Source organism: Mauremys reevesii, linkage group 2, assembly GCF_016161935.1.
Source record: "Mauremys reevesii isolate NIE-2019 linkage group 2, ASM1616193v1, whole genome shotgun sequence".
NCBI classification, from domain to species: domain Eukaryota; kingdom Metazoa; phylum Chordata; order Testudines; family Geoemydidae; genus Mauremys; species Mauremys reevesii.
This window is the reverse complement of record NC_052624.1, coordinates 78,856,803-78,877,051: the sequence shown is the minus strand read 5'-3', so window position 1 is coordinate 78,877,051 and position 20,249 is coordinate 78,856,803. Positions and strand designations below refer to the sequence as shown.

The 20,249-nt window shown below is 41.5% G+C and overlaps 1 protein-coding gene across 2 annotated transcripts in view; it reads left to right on the top strand.

Annotated features, from left to right (window-relative positions):
* The first annotated feature begins 1,274 nt into the window (after nt 1-1,274).
* Nucleotides 1,275-20,249, top strand: part of MRPL3 (mitochondrial ribosomal protein L3) — a 56,773-nt gene continuing 37,798 nt past the window's right edge. The window contains exons 1-5 of one of the 2 annotated variants that reach the window (XM_039528041.1): nt 1,275-1,407; nt 12,262-12,440; nt 13,573-13,664; nt 13,942-14,040; nt 18,412-18,511. In XM_039528041.1, the coding sequence (XP_039383975.1) occupies nt 1,379-1,407; nt 12,262-12,440; nt 13,573-13,664; nt 13,942-14,040; nt 18,412-18,511 (499 nt within the window). In that variant the 5' untranslated portion in view covers nt 1,275-1,378. Of the gene's footprint in view, nt 1,408-2,434; nt 2,539-12,261; nt 12,441-13,572; nt 13,665-13,941; nt 14,041-18,411; nt 18,512-20,249 lie in introns of those variants that run through there. The other variant, XM_039528040.1, reaches the window with a different exon arrangement.

Below are 20,249 nucleotides of genomic sequence, written 5' to 3'. Positions count from 1 at the left end.
CTCAAATGGAAATAAAGATAAGAGGAAAACTGCTCAAGTATCCGACTGTCTGAGCCCCATAAGCACCACATAGTGATCCAGACTTCTGAGATCCATTCAAGCAATGTCTTTTAGAAAACAATCTACATTTTTACCATGTACAAATGTATCTAAATGAACTGAAAGCCAATACATTTAAAATTGATAAAAGTAATTTGACACAGAATATAATTAATCTATGAAACCTACAAGATATCATTGATTCCAGATGCTTAGCAGGACTCAGGAAAGTATTAGACACCTACAAGATATCATTGATTCCAGATGCTTAGCAGGACTCAGGAAAGTATTAGCCCTTTATGTGGTTAGGACATCCACAGTTATATTAGCTAGATGTACTATAAATAGAGGCTATAAACCATCATGCTCACAGCATAAATTAAACACTAATTGCCTGGAATTAGGAAGAAATTTTTTCATATGAAGAAGTTATTCCATAATTGTCCATTATGGTGATTCTTGCGCTTTCCCTGGGAAGCATCTGATCCGGAACCTTGTCTGAGTCAGAATTCTGGATGAGATGGACAACAGCTTGGACTTATCAGTATGTTTGTATCTCTATTTATAAAGCAGGCCCAAAGATAGGACTAGTCAAGTTGACCAATGGTAGTGTTTGGAGTTTTGCATATAAGAGAGTATAATTTGAAATGCCTTAGCAATATACCCTTGTGTGAACATGCCCACAAAAAAGAGGAGAAAAGAAAAATGTTTAATTATTATCATTTGGGACCATTAGAACAATGAGGTTCCCAAACACTCCACATAACTGATGAGTGTGTGTGTTTTCCACTTCAGCCACATCCCACTTCACCTTTTAGATCTACAGATGACCAGCGCTATATGTGAGCTTGGTATAATTATGATCTGTGTCTCTACATTATTATTCTAAATAGAATCTGGTATTTTGGAAACATTGTAGCATGGGGCTTCAATTTGAGTGTATGTTCAAGGATCTGAGATCTGTGTAAGACTCTCTTCTCTGCCCTGTGGCAAGAGCTCTTGTTAACAATAAACCAGCTTGATCCACACCCTGTGTGTTAAATTGTTCCAGTTGGAATCCAGATTTGTTTGCTCTCCTTCCAAACCAGTCCTCAACTTACGAGGATGACCTCCCATCCCGCTATTGCCGGGACCGTCCTGATGGAAACTGACTGGGCTGTGAAACGGCTCAAAACCTGCCTTCATCATGATGACAGCAGTGGTGGAGAAAAGCCTCGTTGTAACAGGGTGGAGTTCTGCACCTGTAGCCCATCCTAGCTGAAAAGCTGCCCAGAGGCAGCTGGGGCTGGAGTGAGCCCTGCACTATGGCACTTACTGCCCTGGGGAGCCTCCTAGACTCATGCAAAAACAAAGCCCAACCCCAGCAAGGTGAGCTACACTTTGGGCAGGCATGGACATACTGTCTGCGTTGTCTGAGGAGAGGTGAAACCAAGATGCTTAACAAAGAGCTTGGGGCCCAGCCAGGGGTGAAAGTAAGTTAGGCTGCTTACTAGTATGGGCCGGGAGGGAGGGGCCTCTGGCCCCTGGCAGGGGTGGGGCCTCAGGCAGAAAGGGGAGACTGGGGGGTCAGCATCCCCCAACCAGCCCTTTCAGGCCGCCTGGCCTGCACTGTCCGGGGCTCCTGTGTTGATTTAAAAGGTGTGGCAGCAGCGTCCGGAGCCCTGGGGACTTTAAATTACTGGCCCCAGGGCAACTGCTCCCTTTGCCCCCCCGCCCATCAGAGGCTGTGGGGGAGGGGGGGCAATGGGGCAGGGACACTAAAGCGCTGTAGGGCCCTTTGCCCTTTAACAATGCTGCAACCTCTGCTGACCGGGGGGCGCAGGAACATTAAAGCGCTGCCGTGGCAAAGGACTGTCCTTAAAGTGCTGCTGTGGCACTGCTTAACGTCCCTGCCCCTTTTGCCGGCCCTGCCGGTACAGACCCCATTAAAGCAGTGCTTCAATGTGGGCTGGGTACGTGCCAGGTTCTTACTGGCTCACTTTCACCCTGGGCCCAGCAATGAACTGTGACCCCGCCCCCCCGTGTCCTGGCCAACCTGCTGCCCCTGCAGTGCCCAACTCCCACCACCAGGGGGAAGCTCCCTGATCCCCCCTTTCCTGCTGCAGGGACCTTGCGGCTGCTCCCTCCACTCCCCCTTTCTCTAGGGCTCTCCCAGAACCCCCCGCTCCCAGCTGCCCACGCGCTAGTGGAACGAGGAGAGGTTCGGTCTCGCCTGCGTCGCGGGGCGGAGACTGGGGCTTGACAAGGCCCCGCCTCTGCCCCCGCGCGGTGCCCCTCGGAATTCTTCCCCTGCGGGGTGTTCGCGGCTGGTGTCCGGAACTTTGTTCGCGGGCGGCGGGGCGGGCGGAAGGTTTTGCCGCACGGACCAGACCAGGCTGCGCCGGGAGCGGGAGTTATGGCGGGCTGGGGGCGGCTGCTGCTGCGCCGGACGGGGCTGCGCCTGCTGGCGGGAGGTCCGGGCGGCCCCGTGCAGGCGGCGGCGGCCGCTACCGGGAACAGGTGGGTGCGCAGCTGTGGGGAGGGGACGCGGCAGAGCCCCGCGGCCTGGTGGGGAGCGCGGGGGGGGGGGTCAGTGCGGCCCCGCGCTGACTGCGGGGCGGGGGATCTGTTACCTGGTTTTGTGCGCACGTGACTGGCGCGTGCAAAGACCCGCCCCCAGCCTGAGCGGGGTGGGGGCTCGGGTGCCTCCATCCCGCGCAGCCAGACCCACGTCCCCCGGAGGCTGTGCGGCTGCGCCCCACCAGGGCAGGGGCTGTTCGGAGCGCCCCGGGCCTTGGCCCCATCGTCTCTGGATTCCGTTTGCGGCTTCTTTAAGGCCCTTCCTCTCAGGGCCGACCCACAACATTTTGGCAGGGAGCTGAAATGACACCTCCCCCCCCACGTCACCTCGCTTGGGCCAAAACCTTGAAAGGTCTCAATTCTGCCTTCTTCCTGTTCTCCTCCTCTCATGGTACTGCTCTGCTACCTACCCAATAAAGGAGAACTAACAACTTAAAATGCCTTGTTCAAAAATTTTAAGTAACACAACTTTCAAATGCCTGAATAGCAAATCTAACTTTTCTTGTCTGCATAGTAAACACTGGCATTTATATCTTTTTTTAATAATCAAAGTGGTGCTTTCTGTGCCTTCTTGGTTGCAAAGATTTGAACTGCTTCCTGCTGAAGGTCTACAGTCTGGGCCAACTCATGCTCTATTGCAGGCCTGCACAACATGCGGCCTGGAGGCCACATGTGGCCCGCGTGGGCTCACTGTGCAGCCCGTGGGGGGGTGAGTAGGCAAGCGGCAGGTGAGGGAGGGGGACTGAAGAGGTGGGTGGGCAGTGGCGGGGGGTGAGGAGGTGAGCTGGGGGAGGTGGGGGCCTGAGATGAGCAAGGGGTCAGTGGCTGACCTGTTCTACTGATCTGATCTGGCTCCCATCTCTTCTGCAAGGGTTGCAGCTGTCTGGAGGTGCTGCCTTCCACACCTTCCTCAGTCACACCTCATTCATTCAACAGGGCAATTGATTACAAAGTTGGGAGAAGATCTTATTCTACTTCCAGCAAAAAGACATTTTTCTTTTACCTTAATTATACTACCTTAGGGGCCCGCCATAACATATTACCAAGGTTCAGTGTTTCGGTGAGGCAACACTGGGGAAAGAGGGTTTGTGGGCGGTGCAGGGGGGACTATTTCAGGTGGCGCTGGGGGGCGGTGTTAGTGGCACTGGGGCGGGGGTTGGCAGGGCCCTCAGCTGTTGTTTTTTTATTATTATTATTATTTTATTTTTTGGAGTAATATGGCCCTCACCGCTTTACAAGTTGGGCAAGCCTGGACTCTACTGAGATGGTTGCAAGGCTGACCAGCCTCTCCTGTGTCATTGTGGAGCGTAGATGTGTTTTTATTAACTTCAGCTTGGAGAAGCTGTGTTCTCCACTGGTATCCGTTGCAGGAAGTGTTAGAAGTATGTGCAGAGCAACAAAAGCATTTGGAAAGAGGGTGGTCATCTTATTTGTGCACATATATTCCAGAACAGCCTTTGGAGTTGATTCAGCTAAAATGTATCTTGAAAGGGCTTTCAGTTTATCACCTAAATCACTCGCATCAATATTGCACATGTCATCATGTGTCAACACTGTCTCTAGTGCCCTGCATTGCTGGTGTAGGTCGCCTTCAGGTATAGTGAGGAGTTTGGAAATATCATACAACATCCCAAATGTACTGCTGTGTTCCTTGAGCTGCATAAAACATGCTTTGACTGACTGTATTGCACAATCTAGCATCTGGTTAAAGAATTCAACTTGGAATTGTTGTTTGGGGTCTCTTATGAGATTATCCCGTCCCTTGTAATCAAAATGTCATCTTCGGTGACTCTTGTATTCTTGAATGTGTGAGAAAATAGCTTCAGTGTGAAGTTCCTATACCAACTTCTGTGCACTCTTCAGAACGTTTTGAAATCCCTCATCTAACCAGTAAAACTGTAGGTATGCCTTTGCTTTGTCCGGTTGTTCCATTGCTCCAGAGATATCAAGGTCAACACCTTGGAGTCTCTTGCTTACAACATTTATTTCAGACAGTATGTCATGCCACAACACTAAGCCACGCAGAAATTTGAAGTTATGTATGTTTCTGGTGATTCCATTTCCCTCTGCCACTATTCTCCCACGAACAGTTCCTGTCGTAGTTGCCATTATGAAGGATAATGCTATGGCATCATCTATCTTCCCAATTTGGTGTTTGATACGCTTTATCGCCTCCACTCGACTTTCCCATCATGTGGCACTCGGTGGTTTCAGTGTCGGAGAGGATATTCTCAGATGTTGCTTCAAAATTTGCCATCAATGAGTTGATGCAGAGAAAAATACATAGATGCTTTGAATTACATTAAAAAATTCAGCAGCCTCACTAGAAGCTGAGGCTGCATCACTGACCACCAAGTTCAATGAATGAGAACTGCATGGCTCAAAAAAAGCTCAAGGGTTTAACTGTCAGATCCGTGTCTGCACTCCTCTGTTCTTTCCTCTCAGGTTGGCACTATTATCGTAGCCCTGACCTCTCATGTCAGCTATTGCAATTCCTGTATCTTCCAGTTTTTTAAGAAGCACATTTGTCATACCAGCTCCTGTAGTATCATCAATGTCAATAAATTCTAGAAAATGCTCTCTGACTGTCACCATTGCAGGGACATTTTCACTAGGTTCTGTTGTTACAAAATGTACAATTAGTCATTTGTTCCGTATGGCTGATGCAGTCCAGAATAATAGAATAGTCCAGAATATTTTGCTAACTTCAGATCTGCCACAATCTTCTGTTTGAATTTTGTTGCCAGTAACTGTATGATCTCATTTTGAACTGTTTTTCCAAGGTAGTGGTGTGTGTACATTTCTTGGGTGGTGACTCTTCTTAGATGCTCCTGGAGTACAGCATCAAACTCGTCCATCAGCTCCACAATTTTAAGGAAGTTTCCATTGTTTGGCACATACAGCTGATCTGAAATGCCATGCAGTGCTAGGTTTTGGGTAGCTAGCATTCTCACAATGGCAATGAGCCTTTTCAGAGCACTTTGCCAGTAAAGAGACTGATGCAATATTTTCTTGATGCTGATCATCTATTGTGGCCTTTAACCTTAGTCTCATCTCAAGCTCTTTCCATCTATTGAATCTTCTCTGGTGAGTTGCTGCCTTCTCATGGCATGCCAGATTTCTAGCCAGATTTTTCCAGTCCTTTGTTCCTGTAGAACCCAGTATGGCTGGAACATTAGACTGGAAGAGTTTGCAACAAAAACAGTATGCAGCATTCTGGGTTTTTGAGTACATAAGCCATGGCCTCCCATTTTGTCACCGTTGGGGATTTCAAGCCAGTAATGTGTTTATGAAAATAGACATTTCCATCCATCTTTGAGGAACATGAAGTTTTTCACTTGCTTTGGCCCATGCAGTACAAGGAAGACCCTCAGGCTGCTGCTCAAGTGGGTCCACAGTCCTGGATCGTCTAGACTTAAGGAACTAAACTCATCAGCTGCTGTTTCTTGCACTTCCACTACACTCTTCTCTGATCTACACTTTTCTTCAGGAATGTGCATGATTACATCCATTTGAGATATGGATGCTGCAGTAGCTGCCAGGTCACCTGCACTCTGACTAACTGGAAGATCAGGCATCTCCTCACCACTCTCATTCTCACTGGGGCCGGAAGGCTCTCCGTGAACATTTGTGTCTGTGTATCTCAGGAGATGTCTCCTTCCTGCTTAGATAGAAAAGCTTCCTTTGCTTGCTTTCTTTATTCTGAATGCTGCCCCAGAGGGGCGTTTTCTTCTTTCACTCATGACTGCTGTTCTGTGCCAGCTATAGTGGCTCTCAATACTCAGTTGAAGGGGACAAATAAGCAGGTTGGTAGCAGGGCCTGAGTGAGGGAAGATATCAGCGTCTTAAGGGCCTAACTGGCTCCTACTACTTCAGTTGACTGCCTGTTCTCCTGTTCAGGGAAGCAGCAGGAAACAGGAAGTTCCCTGAGAAGCTGGTGTTAATCAATCCAGGCTCCTGCGGGTGCAAGAGAGGTACATAAGAGGCTACTCCTTTCTCTCCCTGCAGCTACTGCTGCTTTCTGTTATTCCCTCTTACCTTTTCTCCTGTTATGTCTCTTGTGCCCTCCTTCCTCCAGCACAGCACTCCACCATCTCTGTGCATCTAGAGCAGAGCAAATACATTTTTCTACACTCTAGGTCCTAGTGGTGTCCCCGCACAGTCTGGCACCTGAGGCGGCCGCCTCAGTTCACCTCATGGTAAGGCCAGCCCTGCTTCCTCTGCTGCAACCTTCTGTCTCGGTTGTGACTAGGGACCACAGTTGCCAACTTGTGCGCAGTAAATAAGCACCCCGACTTTCACAATAAGCCAAAAATCAACCTAATCCCATTGCAAAACAAGCCAATCCCTAAGAACCCCAACACCCAATGTGACTCGACCCCCCGGCGTGCAGTCTGGGACTGTGGTGGGCCCGCTGTGTACCCTGACTCTCTCCCCTGCTTGCGCCTTCCCACTCCCCTTGTGCCTGCTTGCCAGGAGCTGATCAAAACCAAGAAGCTAGAAGCCCAACAAGCCAAAAACTAGCCAACAAGCAACTCCCAAGCCAATTAAGCCAAAAACAAGCCCAATTTTTGTTTGTGTTTTGTTGCAGGTTTGACATATCTGCTTATGTCTTTGTACTACTCCCCGCCCCCACCATGTGGCTGGGGTTCCTACAAGCTACCACAGTACCCATAGCGAGGAATGGTGTGTGTCCACATACCCCATGGTTAATGCTCGGTCAGAACACATGGCACATGGTTGGCTTGACTGTAACTGGTTAGACACAATGCTGTTTTGTAGCACGGATGGTATCTTCTAACCACGTCAGTGGAAATGAGTTGGCACAGTCCTTTCTTAAGCCCTCCAGAATGTGTTCCCTCCCATGCTACTGGGGCCACTCTCGGTATGTCTGCACTGCAGTAAAATACTTGTGCTTGGCCCTTGTCAGCTGACTTGGACTCAGGCTGCAGAACTATAAAATTGCACTGTAGGTGTTTAGGTCAGGGTGCATTAGATTTAAATCAAATCAGGAAGACTTGATTTAATCAGGGATTTCTACATAAAAGTGCATTCTTGTTGGTTGTTATAACCTCAATACATATTCTTCACAACTCAGAGATAGATGTAGGTTTCATTTTTAGAAGGTACATACTACAGTTTTAAACAGTGATTTATTCTGAAAACTTTTCAGATTAGTTTTACAGCTATATCAGAAAATGAATGATTGTTTGGTTATTTCATTTACCAAAGGTAATTGAAGCAGATATTTATGAAGTCATTGGGAGGTGAACGATCTCCAGTTCAACAGGTTAATCATTAATATTTGGAAGATTTTCTTGCCATGCTGTATTAGGAGGAGAATATCACAAGACAGATATTTAAATTGTTTTATTTAACTAAAACACCAAAGTTATATATTCTGTTTTTTTCTAAAACAGCAAACATATAACATTTTAACAAAACAGCATATACATTTTTGAATTTAGTTAAACATTCAAGTTTTTTAAAACCAGGTTTGTTTTTATTTTTAACTAAAATAGTTACATGAAATATTTACAAAAAACAAAACAAAAATTAAATAGACTAGGTCAGCCAGGTCAATATGAGAAACTTAAAATATTGACTTGTGCTGCTAACTCAGTTGTCTTCACCTTCATTTTCCTGTTTGCTCATAATCTAGAAAAGAAAAACAAGCTTTCCATCTTTTTCAGGTCCCAAACAATTTCTCAATTTGGAATGAATTAGTCCAAAGGAAGAAAATATTCTTTCAACACCGACAGAAGACACTACTGCTGTTAAAAGTGAGATTATCACTATCTGAATCCAAGTGCTTAAGTGACTTCCACCACTGGTGTGACTTTCTTTAAAACAACATCAGCAAACATATATTTCTTGAATGGTTCACCCTTAACTATGATAAACTTCAGAGCTGGCATTATGGAGGGGTGATTGCTGGATGTCCATGTCATAGCTAAGTCCTCTTCTTCAGCAGTTAAGGTTTGACCCTGGTACCAAGTATTAAGAGTACTTGCAAGAAAATGAGCTGGAGATCATGCTTGTCCCATTCATTTTTTTAATGCTTGTAATTTAACTTTCATTGCTTATTTCTCTTTTTATGATCTCACTCAGTTCATTCCAAATTTCAACAGCATCAGCAATAAAACAGCTATTTCCCTGCATTTTGTTCAAGGCTACAGAAATAGGCTTCAGGGTATTCAGCATGTGCTCAACATTTCTCTTAAGCCCAATGTTGAGAACTTTGGCTGTGAAAGTGCCATCTATTTTTTCACGATTTTGTTCACAACTGTCATCAGATTAGGTCAGTTCTTGATATAGTGCTCAAAACAGTCCACTACTGAGTTCCATTGTACGTCTTGTGGGAATTAGCTTGGTTCCTCACACTTTTTTCAGAGCAGCTGCTGCAAAGTGGTTGTTAGGGAAGTATTTTTCAATTTCAACAACATTAGCCTTTATTTCTGAAACACTGAAGTCTTTGGCTAGGAGGTGCATCAAATGAGCACTGCAACCGTATGTTATTAGCTTGGGACTCTCTTCTAAATAATTTCTTCTCATCTTGGATACCTTTGCAGCATTTTCTGTGACCAAGCTGCATACTAGACATTTGAATTTTTTTCAGTTTATCGCTTTTACTGTTACTTCTTGTAAGTATTCTGCTGTGTGAGCATTTCCTGATGTATCAATTGTTTCTGTAAGGAAGACATTCCCTTCTGCTTTCACACAAGCACATACAACAGGATCATTGTCGACATTGCTCCACCCATCAAGAGTCAGGTTAACAATTTTACCCTCTAGACCGGGGTGGCCAACCTGAGCCTAAGAAGGAGCCAGAATTTACCAATGTACATTGCCAAAGAGCCACAGTAATATGTCAGCAGCCCCCTATCAGCTCCCCAGTCCCTGTGCCTCCTACCCACTGGCAGTCCTGCTGCCCAGTGCCTCCCCCTCCCTCCCCGCACCTCCCAATCAGCTGTTTTGTGGCATGCAGGAGGCTTGGAGAGCAAGGGCATGGCAGGTGAGGGTACCGGAAGGGGTGGAGTGCGGGCAGGGCCTGTGGCAGAGTCAGGGGCTGATCAATGAGCTCAGGAAAGTTGGCACCTGTAGCTCCAGCCCTGGAGTCGGTGCCCAAACAAGGAGCCGCATATTAACTTCTGAAGAGGCACATGTGGCTCTGGAGCCACAGATTGGCCACCCCTACTCTAGACCTTTTTGCACACTGCTCAATTTCTCTTTCATACACTTTATCCAGCAATTTGCCTGCAACATCTGCTCTGTTGGGTGGACTGTATCCTGGTCTTAATGACTGAACCATGTTAATGAAGTGTGGGTTCTCAATCATATGGAAAGGAGAGTTTGTTGCGTAAACCGGGCAGTTTTTTTCATCAATTACCGCTTTTTGTAATCGGCTGGTTCTTACCACAAATTTATCTATGGTTGTTTCTGGATGATGGAGATTATTTTTTTTTCTTTGCTACAAGTAATATACTGTGGCTATGTGACATACATGATGTGACTGAAACGCTATCATTGGCAGATAACTCTGAAACTACAGAAAATGATGATGATCTTGAAGGTGGCTAGTCCAGAATCCTGTATGTTGAGGATGGATTCTCCTAAACAAAATAAGTCAGTGCAGTTATTTAAATATTATTACCATGCTGCTCATTTAGTATTACTCATTGCATTCACTGACACTCAGTGACACTGCTTTAAAGGTGAAATTGTAAAAGGAAGATCTGCCTATTTCAGCTATTTATTTTTTATCACAGCTGCATCTAAAATGATAGTACCATAGAGTAACAACTACATTTTTTGCTCAAACATGAGAATTCAAGAATAGTCCAGAAGAAAGACAGGCAGTCCTTAAGAAAGAAGTATGAAATAAAAAAGTCTGAACATGCAAGATCTTCAGGTTGGTAAACATATTGCTTTCATCATCTTCAACGCAGCTTCCTCCTGAGAAGGAACACTTCTCATGATGTTGTTTCATTTGGGCAACCAGGCCCTGCATTTCTCTGTTGACTCTACACTGTAATTTTATAGCCTGAGTCAGCTGACTCTGGCCTGCTGTGGGTGTTTTATTGCAGTGTAGATGTACCCTTTGTGTGCCATTCTTTAAGCAGGCTCTCCCATGCTGAGGCAGTATGAGGTAATTGCCCTGATTTTCATACTGTGCACTAACACATAGGAAACAGTCTTCTCAGTTACCATCCACTCAAGGACATCACTGATTTTTAAGAATATCCCTGTTTTGTTTGTAATATGAGGAAGTACTGACGGAGCAACACTCGAATTCCACAGGAGGGCTAAGGAATGCATCAGTTTGGCTTTAAAATAGGATATCAAACCAAGGATATGACGTATCAGTGCTTGGTTTCTTTTGGCAGTGAATCAGAATAAAAGCAACTAGAGTATGAGACATTGTTGCCCTCATTGCTGTCTTTATGCCCATGATTATCTGTCTGCATGGCCTCCTCCACCATTGTATGTCATCCAGACATCGCTCGTCCATGAAAATCAGATTCTACAATCAGGGCTTTGGAGCTGTGCTCCAGCTCCAGGCAAAAACCTGCTGCTCTGGGCTCCAGCTCCAGGCTCCGCTCCAAAACCCTATCTACAATTTCATTATTTTTCCCAGTGTTTGGCCTTTATAGGGACCTGAATGAAAGCAAACAGGCTGCGACTTAATCTTGCTAAGATGGAAGCAATGCTTGACATGGGGAAGAATATAAAGAAGTGGGCTGAAGCAGTGTCTGCATTAAACATTAAGGGTTTGGGCTTCATTCTGCATAAACAATTCAGTCTGCAGGCCCATCTGGAGCCGTCGCTAATTCTGGATTTTCAAGAAGCCACAATGGTCTATAGAGCCACTTATGCGCGGGTAATCAAGAGGCTATGGTTTCATCCTCACTAGGAAAAATGTATGTTTTACCATGTTAGCTAGCACATGATAAAATCCTAGTGAACACAACATAAGGCACTTCTAGTTTTCACATGTTTTGGCAGGTTGTGAGGTAAACACCAGAGGGATATCTTGATAACATGTTAAAATTAGAACTGCCATGTCTTCGCTAAGATTTTTTCTCATGCTAGTTACCATGTAGTGATTGTGACTCAGTCTCTGTTCTGAGCTCCTGTTTGCTTCTGGGTGCAAGTAAGGTAGAGTCGATGTCCTTCAGAGCCCCAAATGGTGTGGTACCTGGTTACTCTTGCTTTATTTTCTGTCAAGGCAGTTGAGAGGGGCTATTATGCTGGTTGAGAGTTCCTGGGGTTAAGAACCTCTCTTGAGGCTGGTAATGAAATCCAGCAGTGGCTTTCTGAGCTCGAAATTTGGAATTTGCTTCTCTTCAGTTATTCACTAGTGCCTGAGATTAGTGAGCTCTAGGGTGTAGGATAAAAGACCACTTTATTATTTTAACATGTGGCTGATTGCTCCTATTGATTCTATTTTTGACTTTTATTTGTGTTTAGTAAATTAAATGCAAGGTTATCTGAAGGATGATGATCAGGGTGGGACAGTTTGAGCACCATCACTTGAGCATGATTTATTAATGATGTTTAATTCTTTTGTAATCTTTATGATGAGATGCGGTAGTAAAGGCATTATATACATTAATAAGCAACCTCAAACCCCCCCTCCTTTTTTTTTTTTTTACTTGGTAGGGTCACCTGGTGCTTTATAGTCAGGCATATTAATAGCGCCACCTGGTGGGATGAACATCTTTCTGAAGAGAACACCCAGTTCCTTAAGCAGTTAACAGCAGAAGAATACAGAGCTCAAACAGCCAGTAAACTGTGTCCACTGAAAGATGAGCCCTGGCCACTGCACTCATGGGAACCAGGTTAGTATATGAACAGATGCAGCTCTGGCTGTAGTCATCATGGGGCTGTTGCTGTATACAAATAATATCGGACTGGTGTCACAAAGTTTTTTCTTTGTCACGTTAGTCACTTTCTTTACCTCTGCAAGGACCAAAGCACTTCTTTAGTGTTCAAGTTCCTCTCTTATTCCTGAGGATCTTCTCCTTCAGCTTCAACACATTTATCATCACTTTCCAGCCACAGCCCCCTCAAAACCTGTCTTGCTTCCATACCCTTGGAACATGATTGTCACAAACGCATCAGAGGATACCACGTAATTAGCTGTTGACTGATGTGAACGACTTCATTCCAAAGTCAGGGACTTCGGCTTGGTAGCATTCCTGATCCACAAGGGACTGCAGACTGACTCCCAGTTGCTGCATGGAAGAGGTAGCATACTAGGTAGCATAGCTAGTGTGCTTAAAGTCCCACAGAGTCCACAGGAACCCTCTGACACACAGTCTTAAATGAACGCATTTTCTAGAATTTTTTTTTTGATGGTTAGTTAATTAGCTTATTGTTGCAGCAGTGGTGCTGACCAAGACTTTAGTGGTGCCTCTGGTAAAATCTAGCTTCTGGCATTGCAGATGACTGCTTCATATACTTAGAATGGCTACTAAGTGACTGATGCAATATGTAAATATTATATAACACATTTGGAGATGCTCTTTTTCCCCCACACATTTAAAATATTTATTTATTAAATATTCCTCTTATGGATTCTGTGTTCCAAGCTAAAGACCTAAGCATCTGAACCCTTAAAGGGGTAGATTGGTTATACATTGGCTGAGAATAAAATAAAAACTTAAATATTTAGAGGGGGGGGGAACCTAGTGAAATAGTCATCTGGTTTGCCAAAAATGGAAGTCATGTTTGTATTTTTCAGAAGTGACTTCTCAACAAGAAATTATATATTGTAATTAATACTGAACCCATGTAATGCTCTGCAGAAACATAAGTAGTACATTAAAGAAACCCTGCTGTTCCCAACCTGCCCACAAAGTTAAAAACTTGTTCTCTCCTCCTTCAATCCCTCCCATGGGGGAAAAAAGATCTTTGATTCTGTCAGATATTTAGTCTAAAATTAAGGGCATGGTTTGTTTTGATCTAAAGGTTCCCGCAGAGTTGGCCTTGTTGCAATAAAGTTGGGAATGGTTCCGTTATGGACCAAGAATGGTGAAAGACATGCTGTCACATTACTTCAGGTAAGAGAGATTCTGATTTTACTTTTAGGGTTTACATAAGAATATTGTCTGTTCCACATATCTGTTCTAGTTGGCTTTCTGGTCAACAGTTAATTGAAAGATGCTTCATTATAAATGGTTAAAATGTTCTCTTTGAACTGTGTCTCCTCTATTAGACAAATGAAATCAAGTCGACACTGTGACTTTGCTCACATTGTTTAATATCTATTGTTAATTTAAATTAGAATGTGAGCAGATGTCTGTTTGAGACCCTGTTTACTGTGATTTATTTTTTAAGGTGAAAGACTGCCATGTTTTAAAGTACACACCAAAGGAGGAGTATAATGGAAAAACAGCTACCCTAATCGTTGGAGGGAAAAATTCATCTCCTTTTTATGTAAGTGTAGAATTGTTATTTCTATAAGGATCACTAATTATAAATGCTTTCAGACAAAACAGTGATATATTAAAAGGTGTTTAGTCAAAGATGAGTCTGCAGCCATACATGTTTCGGAGGCTCATCTTTGTCTGTCACTCACCCTCACACGCTCATGTGTCATTGGGTGGTGTGGGTGGAGTGGACATGGGTAGGAGGAAGGCTCCATTCTCACTTCCCTCCCTTCGACCCAACCTTCCCCAAAATCTGTTAGAAAAATCTGGGAAGTGAGGACAACTCCATTAGCAATTTTTCCCCTCTTGGAAATGGTAGAAGGCTGTATTTTTGAAAGCTTCTTTGAAGCATGGTTTTCTGTTGGTAATGGAAGGAACTGCAGGAAATGAGAACGTGTAGTAGCAGTGGATGGGGGAGCAGGTACTTAACTCTACAAACTTGCATTGGACCTAATTTGGGATCTTGGCCCACAAATTTAAAAACCACTGGAATAGGGGAGTTACTGTGGGCCTCTTTCGATTCTGATAATCCTTTGGATAATCTCATTATATAATTGGTGTATGTATCCTGATTTATTCATTTCTGCTTTAATTTTACCATTGTTTTATTTGCTCATTTGCATATAATATTCCTGAACAAAGAATTAAACTTTAAACTTAAAAATATGCACAGTTGTGAACATAGCTTATTGATGATGGTGTCACAAACCACTAATTTGTGTAACAGCTCTAGATGTCTGATGCAAAAGTCCAAGTCAGTCTTCAATGGTTGAAGCAATTTAGCAGTTTTGTCAATCCCAGGGGGAAAGATTGAATCCTGATGGGAAACCTAGTCTTCCTTCAAAAGAGCACATTTTTTTGTGATTCATTATGTTTATAAAACAGTATCACACTTCTCTTTGCCTCTGTTTGACCCAAACACATACAAAAAGGTATTACATGACTTATTTGGAGATCTGTTTGTTTGTTTTTTCTTGAGGGCTTGTACCTCAGTCTTTCTAGTAGAGTCTACCCAAAATCTTAGTTTTATTTAATGCTTGCATGTGCACATCTCACTAATGTTCACTTTGGTTTCCATATGTCTTGTCTCTCTGGTACATGTCCACTACTAGAGGAACATTTTTCACTTGGTGAAATTACATCGGTGGTCCTGGCTGTGTTAGATCAAGACTGACAAAAATTGTATGAATCTAGTCATTTTGAAACTGGTGGTGCACCAGGGAAACACAACTGTGAAGGAATGCACGTGTGATAGTCCTGACTGCTCAACAGTGTCTTCTTGCTTGGCTGAGTAACATAATGCATGGAAAATATAGGATTCATGCAATCACATGTCCAATTTAAACTGCTCTTATTGTTATCTGTATAGCTTTCTTTGATGCACAATGATCTAAAACAGTGGTTTTCAAACTTTTTGTACTTGTGACCCCTTTCACACAGCAAGCCTCTGAGTACGACCCCCATTATAAATTAAAAACACTTTTTAATATACACCTCTACCTTGATATAACGTGACCCGATATAACATGAATTTGGATATAACATGGTAAAGCAGTGCGCCGGGGGGGCGGGGCTGCGCACTCCGATGGATCAAAGGAAGTTCGATATAATGCGGTAAAATTTTTTGGCTCCTGAGGACAGCGTTATATCGAGGTAGAGGTGTATTTAACACCGTTATAAATGCTGGAGGCAAAGCAGGGTTTGGGGTGGAGGCTGACAGCTGGCAACACTCCCGCCCCCCAGTTGAGATCCCCTGATCTAAAATATCAGATTGTTGACTATTGTTTATTAAATTATCTATGTTCCTTCATAGGAAATTGTTGCTTTTTTCTAGATAATTCTATTAATTAGGTTTTTTTTGTTTTTTTTAATGGATATGGTTGAATAAGTTTATGTAGATCTGGACCTTGCCTGGTAATTTCTGAGGTTGAATCTTGAGTAAATTTGTTCCATAAAATTACATAGCTTGAAAGAATTTGACATAGGTTATTTTATTTCTGTACAGTTTACACTTGTTATGGACTCTGCAAATATAATAATACCTTTTTCTGGTTTACATTGAAACTTGAAACTTCATCCTCTTTTTATATTTATCACTTCATTGTTTTCTTCCAAATGTGAGTTCGAAAAGCTAAACTGTGGAAAACTAGTCCTGTGTTGTGTCAACATAATTAACTTGTTTCATTAGTTGCCCATAGAAACATCTGTCCTCTCCAGATTTTGACTGTGACTCACTTTAGTGAATTGTCAGATGAATCCCTTAGTAATTTCACTAACAATGAAGATTTAATGTATTTCTTTTAAATGTCAAATTATTTTTAAAAAAAATAAATACATTTTTAGGAATATGGGTTTTTTTAGCTTGACAAATGCCATTGTGTTCCAAGTGGATAAACTTTCTAAATTATTTTTTTAATGAACAGTTAATTGGTCTCCTTTCCAAAATGCATGATACTGTGACAGTTTTATCAATGACTTTTAAAAAAACTCTGGTTTTGAGGTCTATTAATCATTTTGAAGATGTAGTCTGATTTGCAACGGTCCATACTATATTACTCAGTATGCTTTCAATAGACCTTTTAAAATGGTATTCACTTGAGAACATATTCAATATCAATGTTGCCATTTAAAAATCTTTTTTTCCCCGTTTTTGCAAGGAGGCTAAGTGATGTTTTGTGTACATAAAAATACCTACCTTTGTCTTCATCCATTAGAGCACTTGATGAAATTTTTGTTTCATTTGCTGAAGTCAGGCAATAGAAAGCTATAGTCAGATGTTTTGGTGAAAAAATGGAAAAAAGCTTTCCTATCCCTTGATGACTTCAGTATGTGTTTTTTTTCAGTCATTCTAATCCTCCTCACAAGCCCATTTTGAATACATACTGTTAAGCATTCAGTTTCTGGTAAACTAAACTAATGTAATTTTGCTTTCCAATCCAAATCAAGACTTACTTAAAAATATCTGATAAAGGAGATACCTATTTTATTTTTCACTTCTGCAAAGACTGTAGTACAGTCTATATGTAATCAGTCATCAGACCAATAATACAATCAACTTTGGAAAATATATAAATAGGTTAATCATGATTATTTTAAAAATATTTTGTTTAAAATGTTTTACTATATGAAGGCAAGACAGCAATTCATTTTTAAAAAACAGTGAACTGCAGAACCGTATATCAGCATTCCTACTTGAGAGGAGGAGGAACATTTTCATAAAGATATTTTGTTTTGTTGGTCTCTAATCAATTAGAAATCAAAGGAATTTTATAAGTTGGTTTCTAACCAAGCATAATATGTTCTTTGCTGTTCTTATAAAATGTATTTACATATAGTTATTAATAAAATCATGGGCAATATGCAGATTTTTCAAATGATGCTAAACAGCCTTCAGAGGTGTCCAGATCAATTTGTCTGAAAGTTCAGAGAAGTGTTTTTATTGGGAAAAGGATAATTTCAGAGAACTTTTTAAAAGTGACCCTCTCACAGATGGGATTATCCAAGTGCGACAGTGCTGTCAGTTGTTTAAATTGCTTTCTAGGAGGTTTCATTTGAAGAAAAATCTCAGCTGAGCCACTGTATACAACTTCAATTTTCATACACTTGGTTTCCATTTGGCTGGTACTCTTTCAGTGCTGTAATGTTTCTAAAAGGCGACTGCTGATGTGTCTGATAAAATAAAAAGATCTCGTTTGTAGCCAAAGATTATTTGTCATTGAAATGAATTATTTATATTTAAAATAAAAATAAATACAAAAAACTTTGTTCTTGGGGTCTTCTGCTGTTGTGCTGTGTGAAGCCCTGTTTGCTTCAGTGGAACTATAGGCTTTTATAAAATTAAGTATTTCAAGAAGTCTCTGCAAGATCAGGGCCTTAGATTATGTTGCTGCCCTGAAGGGTTTACAGTCTATAAAAGTACATACACCTTGTAGCACTGTAAAAAGGTATCATTAGTACAAATGTGCATTTATAATGACATCTGAAATAAAGATTACACTTTAAATTCTGGTTACTGAAAATGTATTATAAATATAAATTTAAAAAGCAGTAATAAATATTTGTGTATATGGGAAAAAAAATGATGACTCCCTTCTCCCTCCTAGCTCTGGAAGTTTTTACAGATCCCTTGGTGTTAGTGACACAGTCTAAATGTGCAGTGATCATACGATGAGATTGATGGGTCAAATGAGAACCAACAATGAAAAATAGGAAGTTCATGAAAAATTATGCTACAGTAATTTATTATAAAGTTAAGTCTTTCTTGAAAGTAAAAATACGTGGCATTTGTTTTTTAAGTAGTGTAAACAGTTATAAATTCAGTGAATCTCAGAAAAGTGTTTACAATTTAATTTCACTTGTTTTTATGGGTTTCTTCCAGAAACCAGAGTCAGCATTGGAGGTTTTCAGGGAAGCAGGAGTACCACCAAAGCAGAAGACTACAATATTTAAGGTGTCAGATAATGCTATAATTAAGCCAGGTAATCTTTTTGAGCTGGAATACATTACATGTATGACTTACTTACATAAATAGGACATTAAGGTAGGTGACCAGATGTCCCGATTTTATAGGGACAGTCCCGATATTTGGGGCTTTTTCTTATATATGCTCCTATTACACTACAACACTGCCCCTCCACCCACACCCACACACCCTGTCCCGATTTTTCACACTTGCTGTCTGGTCAGCCTACATTAAGGTGGGATTGATTTTTAGGTATGAAAGTGAATTTAAATAATTTTTTTTTCCCCTCTATCACTGGGGCCAAGTCAAATTTTTGAAAAGGAGGAAACTAGAAAATGGCCTTTGTTTTCTGTGGGTGGAGAAAGAAATTGTCGTCTTTTGCCATTTCTTCTTTTTGTAGCAAATCAGTTCCATCCCTTGGAAAAGTTGTTTAATGCAAACTGGCTAAAATGCAAATGAGTGTTAGAAATGAATGTGACTACATTTCCCGAAAGGACTTTGGCACTTTTATAAGGACACCATAAGTGATGTTTTGCAGGAGGCTGGAAAAGTTGCTGTTTGAGGTTTCAGTCTTCCCTGGTTGAGACGAATTAGATGCCTCTTGAAATGCCATTGTTTCAGACTATTTGAGACAAAGGATTCAGCAAAATGGAGCATTGGTTTCCATTGAGAATTTTGTTTTTTAACCAGAAGATTTGGACTTTTAACCTTCATAAAAATTGTTTTTAAAATTTTTCAGGATATATTAGTATGTGAATTTGGGTTGTTTATATTACATGCTGTTGCCAACATAATTTTGCTTCAAGCATTTTATTAATTTCTTAATCATTAGTTTTATTAAAACAGGGTCCTAATGGTCTATTTAAACTATGACTTCTTTGGTAGTCAGTAGAGAGTCTACAAACAGATCTTAGACTTTATTGTGGCTACTCAGTAGTAGTATCCTGTATGGCATACGGAGAAAGTGTGATCTGATAATTGAAGCAAAGGCTGAAAGTTGGGAGCATTTAAAGTCCTAAATATGTACTACAAGCTTTACTGCAGCATCCTCCATCTTTCCTCTTGTCTCAATTGTTTGCCCTGGGCTGTCTGTGTCTGATTTTCTTGGGGCTAGTACACTTATACATACTTCATTATTTATACTAGATGTCAATATTTTTCTGGCTGGTGATTTAGTAGAGGGTCACATCATCACAATCTGCATTAACTGACAAATCTGACATTGATAGAGTGGAGTGATTTAAATTACTTGATTTTTGTTTTTAAATTGATTTAAATCAAGTTGAGGATTTGTAAAACTAATCTGAGAATTTGGTATCGCAAATTTAGATTAAAATTTATAAAGAGCTAAATTATCAAAGCTTTTTTTAAAATGCCACGAGTAGGGTATGTTGTTTTTTAATTTTACAGGACTGCTATAAGCAAAAAACAAAATATTGAAAACTAACGCCCTGATGCTGCAAGCAGTTAAGCAGGACTAGTCATGAATTTAATTTTAAACACATGCATTGTGTTTGCAGAACAAGGGGCTAAAATTATACTTTTATTAAAAACTTTTTTCTTAGTGTCAATCTTTGTCACATCAAAATAAATTGCTTAATTGTTAACACTGAAAAATCATTTAGTTGTATAATACATTAACAGAGTTATTTAGAACTTTTTTTTTTATACACGCAGCCCAAAATTTTCAAAAATAAGAGCAAAAAATCAGGCTCAAAAGGGATTTGAAAATGTAACTGCTACAAACATAGCAC